General features: G+C 19.7%; 1 protein-coding gene across 3 annotated transcripts in view; it reads left to right on the top strand.

Annotated features, from left to right (window-relative positions):
• The window catches only part of LOC122713639 (putative phosphatidate phosphatase), a 141,138-nt gene that overhangs the window by 73,788 nt on the left and 49,973 nt on the right, over positions 1-17,377 (top strand). For all 3 annotated transcript variants that reach the window (XM_043934274.1, XM_043934275.1, XM_043934276.1), the window contains exons 5-7: positions 5,138-5,195; positions 6,272-6,448; positions 11,328-11,423. In XM_043934274.1, the coding sequence (XP_043790209.1) occupies positions 5,138-5,195; positions 6,272-6,448; positions 11,328-11,423 (331 nt within the window). The remainder of the gene's footprint in view (positions 1-5,137; positions 5,196-6,271; positions 6,449-11,327; positions 11,424-17,377) is intronic.

Here is a 17,377-nt window from a genome sequence, read left to right as displayed (position 1 = left end):
TCTTTTAAAATTATTATAAGAAATATTGTATTTGATTAGATTTTCAAATAATAACACTTTTTTTTTTAAATGTAAATGATTTTTCTTTAAATTATTTCATTATTCAATTAAAGTAATTTTTAATTTGTTTTATATTTACATAAATGTTTAAATAATCATTTCTAAAAATAATTTCTGATGTCAATATTAATATTTACATCAAAAATATAGATTTAGATTTTTTTTAAAGATATAACATAATAATATAATTATTTTTTTCATAATCTAATCTTGATAATCTTAACATAATAAAGTTATTTTTTTTATGTTATGTCTAAAATAAAGTAAAATATCCTTTAATCTGGTTTCCAGATACGAGAATTTTTCCATAGAATTTAACATAAAATATTAATCGAATATTCCATTTCATAATTTATTCTTAAAGTAGATTTCTAAATATTAATAACATTATGCTATTATAAAAATCAAAATATTAAATATTTTTCAAAGAAACTTCACTTCATAAGCTTCATAATTTAATAATGAAACGAAATCGAATAAATTTATATTAATTATAAAATAAAAAGAAAGATTAATAAATTTTTTAATAAATTATAATTTATCCTCTGAGCAGATAGTTTTTTAGTTTTGAATGATGATGTAGACATATTCGAACGTATCGCAGGTCATACGCCCTTCGCATGAGTTGGGACAGTTTTATGTATAGAAAGATTTGATAAAATCAACGATAAAAGGCTGACAGAGAATTCATTCATACGTCTCAACTTCCAACTCGTGAATCTAAAGGAGACTTATGGGCCACCGTTTCCCAATCTTCCTTTCTACCAACGGTTCAGATTCGGCAATGTGTGTTCGTCTTCTGTGAATCATTTAATTCGATGTCCGTTAAGATTGTAGTTCTTTTTTAGAAACTGTAATCTTATTGCGTTTAGGGAACTAGGCCTCGTTTGTTAGTGTTGAACTTGTTTGGATAATGGCACGCTTAGTTAAGCTTCTTTCAACACGAATATTTATTAGGTGTGTGAGTTAATTCGAAGCATTTAGTTTTTAAATTATGATATAAGAAATACGAATTATTTGTAAAATATAAAAATTTTTTTCCTTCGAATTTCTTAGAATCGTTAATATTTAAAATTTACGTCAATAGATAAAAGTCAATAAGATAAAAATTAATGAATATTTATATTGAAATAATTAAGCGTGTAGAGATATAAATGATTTAAAATAATGTTAAAAAAAAAATAAAGAAAATAAATATTAATTTACTTGAAAAAATAAATTTTTTTATTTTTCTTATTTTTCTATTTTTTTAAATATTTTTATCGAAATTGAATTTTTGTTCAAATAAACAATATAAATATTCTTAATAAAAAAAATTTTTGAAAATTCTTCAATGTGAATTTCTATTTATTATTATTAGACAATTTTAACATTTTTATTAAAAAATCATTAGATTATGAAAAGTTTTTATTCCATGTAGAAATTATTAATGCAATTATAAATTTTTAGTCTACTCAAAAGCTAAATCAAATCATATTAAATGAACCAAAATTGCATTTTAATTATTATAAATGAATATATATATTATAATATATATTATATATATATATACTATATAAAATTTTAAATAAAATTTCTTTTCTAAAATTTTTATTATAATAATAAACTTCGTATTTATAACTATATTTTATTTTTATATTATTATAATATATTATTATATATATACTTTATAATATATATAATTATATAATTATACATAATTATAATTATATATATATTATAATATATGTAATATATATAATATATATTAATAATAAAATAATATATATATATATAATTATATATATATACTTTATAAAATTTCAAATAAAATTTCTTTTCTAAAATTTTTATTATAATTAGCTTCGTAATTATAACTATATTTTATTTTTATTTTCTTGATTCTAATTACTGTCTATAACTTATAGAAATTTTTACTTTTGGATGTAATATTTAATCTAAAAAAATTATTAAAAATATCCGGATTTCAAGTAAAAGAGTATTATTGCTCTAAGTTATTAATTTTATTTAAAAGAAATTTAAAAGAAAAAAAGAAAGAGAAACAATATTTTCACAAATGATTTTTGTGATTAAAATAGAACAAGTATAATAATCAATATTTTAATGAAAAAAATTGATTCTATAATTTAAATGTACATTTTTTTAATACAAATCTTATTCTATTTTATTTATTGGGTAAAATGGAATATCTCAAATTCTTTTTTTAATTAAAAAGTCTCTTCTAATAATCCAACTTATTTAAAAGATTTATTTTTATCTTAAAGATTAATTTCTATCTTATCTGTACTCTTTACTTTCCTCTGATACAATAAAATATTTTAATCTATATTAATCATCTTCGACGACAAATTGTCTACTTTCAGTTGATTATAAAATTACTAATAGCTTTTTTTCAATATCTTTCTAAGATATCTTTAAATTTAATATTTATTGTATAGTAATCAATTTTGAAAGCTAGATAACAATTAGTCAAAATCAAAGTTTGCTTTTTATATAGATAATATCACTTCTACTACTATTATCTACTACTACTATATCGATACATATAAAATTGCATTTTCACTGCATTGGATATTGCAAGATTATAATACTCAAAATTAATCATTTTTTGTATCAAGTAAAATTTCTTTAACAAAATAGAAAATATAACAAAAAATATATAAAAATGAAATTTTCTTACCTATTATAAACACTTCAATTATCAAAAAGTAAATGGTTCTTAATCAATAAAGAGAAAAAGGAAAAAAAAATTATTTTCCTTAGTGAATTGCTTATTGAACGATCAACCGAAACAAAATGGATAACAAATACTTATTAAAACGATTGAATAACTCTGGTTGGCAAATATTAAGTCGATGAAGAAGAGGGAAAAATATAAAAAAAGAGAGGAAAAGATAAATATAAAGAAAGGGTAGATAATGTCTGATTAAAGGTGCAGTTTTTTGATGGGCAATTACTCTTAGATAGAAGCTCATTGAGTCTCTGGTTTTTTTTCTCTCTCTTATATTCTTTCTCTTATTCTTTTTTTCCCTTCCTTCTATTCGTATTTCCATCTTCCGCCGAATCATTACGATCCACGCTTCAGGGTACATATTGGTTGATTATAATCGCAGAACACGCCCCAGAATTAATCATGATAAAATTAATAGACTTCCATTCGGAACGCGTGTGTTTAGTTAAATGGAAGAAAGTTTTAATTGAATATATTTAATAGAATAATAATCTTATGTTATTGAAATAAAATATGTATGATTGCGATTAACTAACTAAATTGATTTAAAAATTTTAATATATTGAATGTCATATATGGTAGATTGGATTTTAATCAAATAAACAAAAAGTTAATATTATTTGTGATTGTAAATAAAATAAAAATATATATAATATGTACAAAACATATAATATTTATTATTTATTAAATATTTTTATATTATTTAAATAATTAAAAAGAAATCAATTTTTGTTTACTATTTTTTGATTTTAATTCTTCTGCTAATACAAAATCATTTCCATTTTTTTTTAGAAATTATAATTTTAATATATTCATATGAATTATTAAGATATCAAAATGATGAATACTATATTTTGAAAAATTTTTGATTTTAGTGATAGAATGTATGATAATTAAATTTTCAGAAATCAAATAATTAATTTTTATAATTATTATTAATATTAGTTTTAATAATTTAATTAATTTGAAACATTGTTCTGAAAAAGCAACTGCTTTTTTGACGAAATTTGACTGATTTTTTTTTTTTTTTTTTTTTTTTACTATGAGATTTCATATTATCAATCAAGATTTCATTTTGAGAAAGGAATTATTTCTTATAAATTTTTAATTATATAAAATAAAAAGAAACTGAAATAAATTGTCGACATTTTAACTTTGAATATTACAAAAAATTAATATGCTATTCCATATTAGATAGAAATTTCTGAGACATTTTTTCTATCTTTAAAAAAATTAGGATCTTAAATGCCATTATATTAAAAAGAAATAAGATTTTTTAAATATCTCAAAAATTCATCCTCTAAATTTTTTATATTTTAAAAATATTAATCTTTCCAAACATTTAATTGAATTTAAAAAATTTTCAATTGTTTAAAAAAAATATTTTGAAAAACATTTTACTTTGTTACTTTGTTACTTTGTTACAAATTTACTTTATAATAAATTTTATATTATATCAAATTATTTATAATTTATAAGTTTTATTTATATATATTTTATTTTCAAATCATTATTTTATTTATGATTTAAAAATAAGAATATTATCTTTTTAAAATTTGATAAATAAATATATTTGAAAAAATTCAAATCAAAAATATATCATATAAATTTAAAGTAAAAGAATAAATATTAGCAAATTACTACCGCAAAGCCTTATTCAGATTAATCAATTTTGATATTAAAAAATTGATTGCGCGAAATTAAAGTTATGTAACTGCTATTTCGTCAATTGTGAACTTTTATTTTTTATTTGACTTTAAAATATTTTTTCAAGTTTCTGTTTTCGTTTTTAATTAGCTTAACTATTAATTAGATTAATTAAATAATTGAAATCATTTTACTATTATAATAAAAATAAATTAGTAATGAAAAAATTTTGAAATTTTTAAAAATGTTACTTTATGAAATAGTATATTGCAATATGAAATGTGAAAGATAAAAATTATGACGTACAATGAATTAAAATGATGATATAAAATAAAGATATGAACATGAATGTATTAAAAATACATTTAAAACTTTTTTCATTATTATAATATACATTTTAACAAAACTTTTCAATATTATTTTAGATATTTATCATTTCAGATTAACTTATTTGAATTCGAAATATTTAAATTCAACTAATATATTATTTTGAACTGGATTTTCGAGTTAAAGTACTTGAGTTCCAAATACTTGAGCTCTTGACTAATTGAAATCTTAACTAATATTAACGAGTCTTAAGTTGAATAAAAAAGAATAAGGAAAAAAAAGTTGAAAAATGCAGAAAAGAAAGAGTTCTTATACGAACGATGGAAAGAGATTTATTTGACAGAGTATAATTTATAACTTTGATCGTTTCAGATTATCTTTTCCCTCAGGACATTCGTCGTTCTCGGCCTACACGATGATCTACCTTGCAGTAAGTTTTTCTTTTTCCTTTCTTTCGAATTTATGATTATGCATGCTTTCTCGATTCTATAATCGATTTTTTTACTGTTGATCACAAAATTATTCAAATACTAATGTATATTTAATAGTCTATATCTTTGTTTATTTTAAAAAGTATAAATTTAAATCTGTTTATTTCGAAAATATTTATAATACTTTATAAATACATACATTTATTTAAATAACTTGATATAAATAAAATAATATTAAAATTATTTTACAAAAATATTATAGTTATAATTATATTATATTTATAAAACTTTATGATTATATTTATATTTATGATTATTTATAGTTATTTATATTTATATTTATATATCATATAAATATATTTATATTATATTTATATAATAAATAATTTATTGAAAGAAACAAATTTGAATTTATTTCTTCCATTAAAATTAAGAAACTAAATATTTTTATTTTAACTTGAATAAAAATAGAAAATAACAATTTGCATCAATTAGTATATTAAAAAATATACTAATTATAATATAATTTCAATTTAAAACACAAACTAATTTGACTTTATGTCCCTTATAAATTAATTTACAAAAATATTATTATAAAAATATTAAATAATATTATAATCTTGTACATCTTGTATAATGAAACATTTTTTTATACATCAAATAATTTATGAATTATTATATTATTAATTTATGAATTATTAATTTATTATATATTCACCTTATGTAATTCATTTTGTATAATATACATATTATATATGTATTATTGCCATAAAAATTTTCTATAACAAACATTCTAATATATATTATTCAAAACAAAAGAATACAATAATGTAATAAAAAAGAGAAATATAATGTTTAGCAGCTGAAAATTGACGTTTCATAATCACATGTTTCACATCAACCTACTCATTTCTTGCACCTTAATTGCATTCTTGCATCGTGCACACCTTTCTTCATCCTTTGAATATACAATGCCCCACCTTATGTTACATTAAAATGAAAGCAACATTTGCATAATAACTCTTTCAACGATGTGTAATTTGCATACAGAATTTTTTTCCTCTCTTTTTTATAGATGTATTTACAATTAAGGATAACTTGGAAGGGTAGCAAACTGTTGAAACACTTCCTGCAACTCGTGTGTCTACTTATGGCCTGGTTTACCGCATTGTCGCGAGTTTCCGATTACAAACATCATTGGAGCGATGTTCTTGCCGGCTCGACCCTTGGCACTATCACAGCGCTGGTCGTGGTAAGAATTATTCCTCTTAACTATCCTCCTATCCTATTGTGTGATCATAAATTACACGCGATCGTGAATATGAAATATGCGATATATCGAGTTGCTCCAACTTTTATGACCTCTATTGGTCGCGTTTGTTTGGAAGAAATAATAATAATAATCGGAAATATTAATAATGTGTATACATAAGTAAATACCTATGCGATAGAATATAATTTTTCTATACTCTATTTATCAAAAGAAAAATTTATTGATTATTGATTTTATATTATTGATATTTATTAATTCTATATTATATATCTATTTAATGACAAGATGAAAGTTTTTTTTTTGATTTCGATTTTTTTTTAATTTATTTAAAGTTGAGATTTGTAAAGAGTTAATTATATTTCTAAAAATTAATGAAATAGTAATTAAAATATGATACGACTTATTATTTATTTATTTATTTCTAAATTTTCGTAAGAACTTATTTTAATTTTTTATACAGCAATGAAATTTTATTTATTTTATTATCATTATTTTTCTTTTTTTGATGAATCATTTATGAGATTTTATTATATTTATTATATTATACATAGAGAGTCGATTCTAGATATCAAAACAAATACAAAAATCGATATACAAAAATGTCGAATAAAGATTATTTATTAAGTTATGAACAATTTAATTTGATATTAGAAAAATTTACATTAGATAAAGCGAGATATAACGATACAGAGCGAGACAATTGCTTACAAATAAATAAGCCTTTATCAACATTTTATATATATATATTCATATTTTTGTACTTATTTGACTTTTATTTTAGAATCGAGCTCAAAAATATATTAATTTCACGAATATATTATCACTGTTATATATGAATAATTAATATTAATATAATATAATGAAATTATGTATTAATATTTTCTTTCTAAAATACGTAATCATGTTTCTGAGGAAATACAAATCAACATCTCATTCTATCTCCGTTTTACTTTTTTCAAAGCGAATTTAAATTATTATTATTATATAAATTATTATAATAAATTATTTATAATAAATAAGCTTTAATCGATATTTTTATAATGTATAATTATATAAATATATAAATTTTTATAATTTTTATTTTGGTCTTCAGAATTTATGGTCTTCAGAATTTATTTATTTTTTATAGCTGAATTTAAATGAATATATTAATATACTACATAATGTAATTACATACATATATACATATAAATAAATGAATTATTTCGTGGAATATTACTTTTAGCAATGATTTCTATATTTTGAAAAAGTTATTACAATGATTTATATTTATAAGTAAATCAAGATTTATCTTAAAACATAATTATCTTAATTTATCTTAAAATATATTATAATAATTTAACTATTTCATGTCTTTTGATTAATTTTTAAAAAATTAATTGATAAACCTCATAAATTAAATTTTTACATAGAATAAAAATTTATATTTATTTAAAATAATAATATATTTCAAAATATATAAATATTTCTAATTTATTATTTATTTAGAAAAAAATATATTTAAGAAATCATCGAATATAATAATATTATAATAAATATTAATTATATCTATTACTTACTATTTATAATACCAATATGTACATTTTCAATATAATAATAATTTTTTACTAATTTTAATTTTTCAATACAATAATAATTTTGTTATATTGATCAATATTTCATAATTGCATTAGAATTATAAATATAAATATTATATAAATATAAATATAATATTAAATTAAATATAATTATAATAATATAATTATAATAATTATAATAAAATATAATTAAATATTAAATTATATAAAAAAAAAATATTAAATAATAAAAATAAAAATATTATATTTTTGTTTACTTATTCTATAATTTAATAATTTTCTAAGAAAATTAAATTTCTTGTTTTCCTTTCATCATAACATAATTCATAATTTATCTTTATCTGTATCTAAATTTCATTTATTCTAATAAAATTGTATCCTATTAAATCAATTTCTTTTAACTGAATAAAAAATAGTGCTTAGCGATGAAAAACAGGTGAACTTCTATTATTTGAATTCCATTATACAAACTCTTCTTCAGTGTTCCGATAAATGGAGTTCTACTGTAGTATATCTTCGATGCAAAATGAATGTTGGTATTCGGGTTGAGTTATTTACGTTCAAATTAAAACTCGATGGAAATGATTAGAAGCCATTAATTTGCAGATAAGCATAGTGACTATAATAGTGATTGATATATATTGTAGGATTTGTTTTGTGATATGGTCAACGAATGATAACTCGCTTTAGGCGATGCAGCGAAGTGAATTTAAATAAGGTTGTTAAATGCAGAAATGGAATATTATCTAATAATGATCTTTATAATAAATTAATTGTTATTGATTAAATAATTAATTTTTAATTTTTTATTTATCTTTTTTTTTTATTTTTTGTATTTTGTTATGATCCATTATATATTTTCTATTATAAATGAAAAGTATGTTTTTGTATTGATTTTTATCGAATTTTTGTTATCGTATCATGTTATTTCATTTTTATTTCATTTAATGCAACTGATGTATTTATGTTGAATGATTCTTAGATCCAATTATATTATTTATTCACATATTCGTAACATTATTTACATTTACGTAATTATATTCATAATGAATATTATTATTAAAAATGATAATATTATTATTAAAAATGATGAAAATAAATGATTTTAATTAATTTTTATGACTTAATTATAAATTATTTTTTATTTAAGCAAATCTCGAAAGTTTTTATTAATTTCAATATTACAAAATTATATGTAAATATATTTAATAAACAATTTAAAATATTCATTTTATAAAGAAATATCATAAAATCCAATAAAACTTAGACTATAGATGAATAAGAGTAAAAGAAAAACATTCAGTAAAACTTAGATTAGATAATAGAATAAAAATATAATTTTTCTTATATTATCTCATTGATTATCAAGTTTATTTAAAAATTAGTATTAACATGTAACGATTAAATGTAAATCACGCAAGAATTTTTATTAAACAATACAAATTCTATAGATTTTTTACCGACAAAAATTTTAAACATAAATTTTAAACGCAAATAAAGAAATAAAACGTTAATTAAAATTATCTGTGTTCTTTATTTATCATCACTAGATATCTAATCACAGTGAATTTGTTTTTCTTTCTCAATAATTCTCAATATTTATTTTAAAAATTTATTTTTGTAGTTTATAAAAATATTTTCATTGAATTTAATTGCATTGTTAATTATGATACATTTAATTCAATGAAAATAATAAGAAAATAATAATTATTTAATTATTATTAAATAACAATTAGAATTTATATTCCATTGAATTAGACTGTAAAAAAAATTAAATATTATAATTTTTATGTATGTAAAAATTTGAATTTAACCTTCATCCTTGTAAAAAAAATCATGTTTTTTTCTTTTTTATAATTATACAGCTTTACCAATATTATTATTATTTATTATTGAAATGAACAAAGTTCGTAAGGAAATTTAAGAATTTTATTAGAATTATTCCTTTTTTTTAAAGATGAGTTTTAAAGAGAAATTGTTTGATTTTGCAATATTAAAATAAAAGTATAAAATTTTAATATTTTTACTTGTAAAATTAACATTGAATTGTAATTTCAATGTAAAAAAAATAAAATGAAATAAGATTACATATATTTATATAATATAAATGTTATATTTTTATTATAATACTTTGATGAGAATAAAATACATTTAAGAGATCGATTATAGAAGTCAAAAAAAAAAAATAGAAAAATTTATAAATTAAAAAATATCAATAAAGATTTATTTATTAAATTTTAAACAATTGAAGCAATTTGTGTTGAATGAAGACGAAAATAGAATGAAATAGTTCTATCTTTGTCGTTGTTTCGGTTTGTCTCGCTTCATCTAATGCAAATAAATTATTTATAAATGAATAATAAATAAGCTTTATTCAAAATTTTTGTATATTAATTTTTATGTTTGTTTTGATGTTTAGAATCGATTCTTTAAAAAAAAAAATGTATTAATATTCTGTACATGTATTTAGATAGATATATATACTACGTAATTCATAATTACATGTATTTATATAATATGAACATGATTATTTTAATATTTAACAAACTTCGAAAACTTACAAGAATTAAAAGAAACTTGTTAAAACTTGTTAAAAAAAAATTTAAGAATAATATTATAATGATTCTTAAATTTATAATTTTCAAATTAAAATAATTTCAAATTAAAATAATCATGTAATTTAGAATTTCTTCCATTTACTTGTTTAAAATCTCATTTATTTTATTATTAGAATTTATATTATTATACAAGAAAATATATTAGTTCATTATTTTCTTCGTTGTAAAATTAATTATGCGAAAATCATCGATTAAAAAAATTTTAAGGACATTCCATTACACATTAGAGTGAAACGAAACAAAATTTATTTTCATTATTTTTATAAATTTTTGTTCAGTAATTTATGTTTATTATTTAATATTTTTTATTTAATAGACTATATGAAAATAATTTTGATAAAATTTGAATTAAATTTGGAATACATCATAAAATAAATAATATTGATAATATGACAAAATTAAGAATTTTAAAAAGTTAAAAGATATTAAGATTTAAAAAATTAAAAATCTTTAAAGACTTGGATATTTCAAAAATTAATTTTACGGAAACTATTTCTCGCAGATTTACGAAAGAGATTGCTATTAAAGAAATATTTTCTTGCTAAGAATTGCCAGAAAATCACAATCATTACATTTTAACTTTTTCGTTTTATTCTCAATGCACACATATCGTTCTTGAACCAATATACGCTTATCAGATACATTTCGATATATTTTTCACAGGCAAACTTCGTTGCAGACCTGTTCAAAGATCAGAATCACTACTCAGTGGAGGAGAAACATCGAACGACAGATTACGAAACAGGCACCGGTACACAGGTGAATAATGGCACTACTAATCGCAACTGTTGACCTAACGAGCTAGCTCTTCGCTTGCTGACCACAACAAGACCATGACTGTCTTATAGTTGTCTCTGGGAAGTTAGTTCTGGTCTCGGGGAACAAAAACATACGCTGCTGATGGGCGCCTCAAGTGAAGGAAAATTGAAAAATGTGTATGGTGTTCCCAAAAGCTGGTGTGTCACAAAAAATTTTCTCATTCGACATCGAAACTGCCTTATGTGCTGTTTTGGGAGACCATTCATCGCCTTCTCGACGACACTTCTAGACATCATTATCCACCATTTCTTCATCATCATGCAGTGCTGATCATAAAGATTCTTGTAAAAAAAATGGAAAAAAAAGAAAAAGAGAAACAGAAGGAAAAAGAAGCAAAAAAGAAAAAAAAAAGTAATTTTTCAAAATGAAACATGATTATTAAACGAATTTTTCATCCTTTTTCGTATTACATACGCCGTTTCGCTATGAAGCTTTCTCTTTTCAGCATTCTTTATGTTCGAATTTTTGTATTTTTTTCTTTTTCTTTCTTTCTTTCTTTCTTTCTTTCTTTCTTTCTTTCTTTCTTTCTTTCTTTCTTTCTTTCTTTCTTTCTTTCTTTCTTTCTTTCTTTCTTTCTTTCTTTCTTTCTTTCTTTCTTTCTTTCTTTCTTTCTTTCTTCTGTTCTTATGGTGGAAGAATTTATCTAAAGCGAAGAGCAAATTTTTTATATAGATTATTTGTATCTTATCGTTATTTTAGCTTTGTTCGAAGGATTTTCGTATTAACGATACGTCCTCGTTGTCTCTTATTTCGTCCAAATTATCCGTTCGTGTAAGATCTCGTATAGATTCGACGATCTTGTTATTTTTATGTCTATTTTAGAATTCGGGAGAAGGTAACATTCCTCCCACTTCTTTTAACGGATTTTATGATAAAATATCAAAGTTTAAGTATTGGCGCAAAGACAGAAAGAAATTTTAACATTAGAACTTCGGAAATTTTATTCTTGATTATTTTAAGTTTCATTCAATAATTTTCTTCATTTGATTTAACTATTTTTTTTATTTATACTCAATTGAGTTTTAACGATGCATTCTAATGGCATAATTATTTTATATTATTAATCAATTGACTAATCTTTTTAATTGACACATTCAATGTGATATACAAATATAAAGAAGGAAAATGATTTATATTAATAATTTTTCAAAAGTTGGATAATTTTATATTTTTTATAAGATCACTGTATGTAATATTTTTTTTCAAATTTTATCGATTAATTTTTTCTTTTAAGCATAAAATAAGATTTTACAAAAAGGCGAAGTTGAAATTAAAAAGTTTACTAGAATTTGTTGAAAAAAGTTTATAGAATTATCAATAATTAAAATGGAAAGATAACGAAAAATAAACAAAAAGATCAAGAAGAAAATGACTTTATCCGGGGTTCTAGAGTTAATGAAAATATTATGTTACAGTGAGAATTTGTACAGGCCGAAACTTGTTCATAGTTTCAGCGAAGATATATTTATTTCTTGTTGAACGTTATTTATTTATATAAGTGAAAACGGATTGTGAAAAAAAAAAGAGCGAACATATATATTTCTTTCTCTTTATATAGAGAGTATTACATGTTCGCGTTAAAGATACGCTATATTTTCTAATTAGACTTAAAAAAGAAGAAAAGAAGTAAATGCGGTATATATTGATTTTTATATTCTTGTACTATATTTTAATAGATTAATCTTGTTGGTATTTGGTGCTCTTGAATCTACTTACGCAGAAGATTATTTAACATTAAAAATTATAATAATAAAAAGCAAAACACGATAATTATTTCTTCCTATTTTTCTCTTTCTTGCTTAATTAATATCGAATTTCAAAAGTAGCAAAATTTTCAGTATTGATAATTTTTATGTTATATGTATATTATTAACATATTTGTTATTAAAAATGAATAATTAATATCATTCGTTGTTTGCTGGAAAAGTATAGTACGTATTCTTAAATCTTCGAGTTGTAATCGACTTGGAAAAAAAATGGTGCAAATGAGAAAATCTCTTTATATGTAAAATTAAATTAAATTAACTCTATCGGTATTTGACATAATTATAAAAATGTTTGCAAACAAAGAAAAAAAACTTTATAACAATATATGAATTTTATTTAATTTAACATTATCACCAAAAATTCGATTTAATGTTTAATCCTTGAACAATAGACAGATTAAATTACATATTGTGTCAATTCAATCAACATCAAATCAATTATAGCAGAATAATATTATCATTTTTGTTTCAAAAGAAAACCTTAAGTTCTCCTTTTCATTAAAATCACGTAAATGATTACTTTGATAAAAAAAAAAAAAAAAAATACTAAAATGATTTTTGCAAATTTCAAATAAGATATACTATAAAGTTAACAATTTTACAAAATTAACATGTACAGTATAATTAAAATAATCAAATGTATTGAAAAAAAATATATTAAATCAAATATATAAATATTTCCACAATAGTGATAAAGAAAAATTTATAAAAATATATAATAGATATTATATCTAGATAAATCTTCTAAATAAAATAATTTATTTTTGGAATAGATTCACTTGTACCACTTTTCCACCAAACCTTTCGATTATTTTATTGTGATGTTTTTACGAATAATTTACACAATATTACAATTATGATAAAAATATGTTTAAAAAACATAAGAAAAATATATATTCATCAAGATTTTATAGTATGTGACGAGATCATAATGTTTATTCGAGTTTCGTTATTCGCCGAATAATAGAATCTGTTACGATAAGAAATCTTTAATGCAATAATAAATCGATAAATAAATTCGTAATGAACATTTGTTTAATGCAAAGTATTACGATAAATATCATTAGTTGAAAAATGAGCAAAAGAACGAGTTGAAGAATAAAATGGATTAACGATAAAATTAATTACATTGGATTACTATATAATCCTATCTGAATTTTTACAATTACAAATAGATCATGATACTATTTCGAAACTATTAATATATATTTATTAAATTACTAAGATATAGATTCTTAATACTTCTTAATACTGTAGATATACAATGTACGTAGTTATAGGACGAGAGAAAAAAAAAGGAAAAGAAAAAAAGTCATCCTTTTCTCATTGATTTTCTATTAAAAACTTTTTACATAATTCGAATATAGCGAATGTACTAAATCACCTTTGATATGTATATATCAATATGTATATATTGATATGTATATGTAGTAATGTAATTAGTATATACTATATAATATGATACATACTTATCTATATATGGTGCTTTAAAGAGTTTTACACAAGTATAAATCACATAAGTATAAATTATAAAAATTAAATATTTTTTAAAATATAATTTTAGAAAATTCTTAAGATTTTCACGGCTATAATATACTATAACATAATTGTTATAAAATTCGAGGAGATTTTATCTTCTGAAAGAGCATGATTAAGATCTGGAAAGCTTGATTTTCACAATTATAGTTTTGTAAGTATTATAAGATTTTGTTTGTTGATGAGCTTACTTGTCTTTAAAATATATATCTTGTATAATATATGAAATTTATTTAGATAGAGATTTATTTAGATTATTTTCAATAATCAATCATAACTAATACAATCTTACATCTATTTTCTTTGCAAACATTGAATTAAATTAAAAAAAAAATTATTCTATGTTGAATTAAAAATTATTTTAATTCGTAAATGAAACTTTCAAATAAAAAATGTTGTTTTATAATTTTAAATTATTTTTTTAATTTACTTAATTAAATTTTTAAATTTCATTTTCTGATAATTCTTATTTTTGATTTTTGTCTAATTTAAAAATTTTTTTATATCAATTTTTCGATATCAATTACATCGAAAATTTCAACCATTTTGTAAGTATAAAATATTATTTTATGCTATAACTTAATACATATTTAATATTTTTATTATAATAATAGTATAAAAATAAGAATTAAACGTATATAATATGTAAATTATTTTTAACATAGAATTCAAATATTTAAATAATAATAAAATTTTCTTTATATGTACAATATATTTGATTTATGTCGAATCATTCAAATATTTCAAAAAATATGAATAATAAAAAATATTTCAACAGTTTTTTGATATAAGAATATACATTATTATTATTATATTATTTGTATAATTAGTTTTATAAGCAATTTTATAATTATTATTAATAATTTTTCTATATATGGACATATAAAGATTATTAATGAAAGTTAATTTTTAATTTTTTAAATGGGATAATATAATTTGTATTGTACTAATTGATACAACTTATTATTTGCTATAAAAAAATATTAAATTATTTATATCGAAAAATTTTTAATTAACGAGATATTATAATTTGAAATTCAAAAATTTATCATATAAAAGACAAGAACGCGCAACATTCTATTCATTGCTTATGCTCTCTTTATCTTTCATAAATTTTATCAAATTACAATATACAATAATAATAAACTAAAGATAACCTAAACTAAAGATTTTTCGACATAAAAAATTTAATAGTCAAACTGCAAAGAATTAAATGTCTTTTTCTTTCAAATTTTGTATAATTCATAAATATTATTATTTTTATTGTTAAATGAATATCCTAAATAATTGAAATGAATCCTAAAATAATTGAAATAAAAAGCAGAAGATTTCGAGAATTTATTTATTCCATCTAAATAAATTTCACAGATCGCAAGAAATAAATAATTGAAAATCAACAAACAAATATTTTTATTTGTAATTGTTCACGTGACTCATCCCGTGTACAAGTAAAGCAAATATGTTTTACAGTATGTTGCTGTATCATCAATTGGAAGTATTGCGTACCTGTACACTGTTATAGTAGACGGAAATGTACGTTTATATGTTAAGATAGAAATCTTTATTTATTTTATAAAAGATATTGTATATCGCATACTTGATTCGTTAATGGAAAAGGGTTAGAAAGAGACCAATAAGTGATATTTCAATTATAATGACCCTATAGATATTTTGCGAAAAATTAACGTAATAATCTAAAACAAAGATTCTTCACAGCAAACATCTCGTTTCTTTTTATCTTCATATTTTCGATACAAGTAAAAAATCTTGTGTAAACGAATTATATGTTGCTATTTACTATATATTTTATTTTTTATATATCTTTTTCATTTTTATGTCAAATTTTTGTGTCAAAAAATCTGAAAATTGAAATAAAATAATATATTTTGCACCATAGATAATTATGTTAAATAAAAATTTAACATAGTTTACTGTAATTATTTAATTAGTTAGAAAATTCATAGCATTTTCGACAGACTATTTCAATAATATTTATATTTTATGTGAATTAATGGAGAAATGAAGAAATGTTAGATAATTTTTTTTATCAAGATTGAGAATTAAACATTCAAAAATGATATTTTTATAGATCTTTAGTAACGAATTTGAAATTAGTTTTGCACTTGAAATTACAATTGTTATTTCTTTAAAAAATATCATATTTCTTAACTTTATCATATAACTTATATTATTATTGTACATTTTATAAATTTCCGTAAAAATTTGAATAAATGCCTTGTTATATAAATGTTAGTATTGAAAAACTTTTATTTAAAATAAAAATAATAAGTAAAAAAAACAAATAATTATTTTAAATAAAATAAGATATATATTTATAAATAAATAATTTATAAATAAATTGTAGAATCTTATATTTATTAAAATAGACATTAAAATAAAATTCTTTTTTTTGGAATTTTTATATATATTTAGAAATATTTTATTTAATAAAATATTTATTATATGAAAATGTTTTATTTTCGATTTTTTTTTTTAAATTCATTAAGAATTTTCCTAACTTTAGAATCCATTAATTTCGCTTATCGTTTCATTCGTTTGTTCATTCATATCGTTTGTATTTTACCAATACAG

The sequence above is a fragment of the Apis laboriosa genome, unplaced genomic scaffold (genome assembly GCF_014066325.1).
Source record: "Apis laboriosa isolate Shangri-la unplaced genomic scaffold, ASM1406632v1 scaffold25_cov139, whole genome shotgun sequence".
Classification (NCBI taxonomy): domain Eukaryota; kingdom Metazoa; phylum Arthropoda; class Insecta; order Hymenoptera; family Apidae; genus Apis; species Apis laboriosa.
The sequence above is the reverse complement of the archived record's forward strand: the minus strand, read 5'-3'. Positions and strand labels throughout refer to the sequence as shown.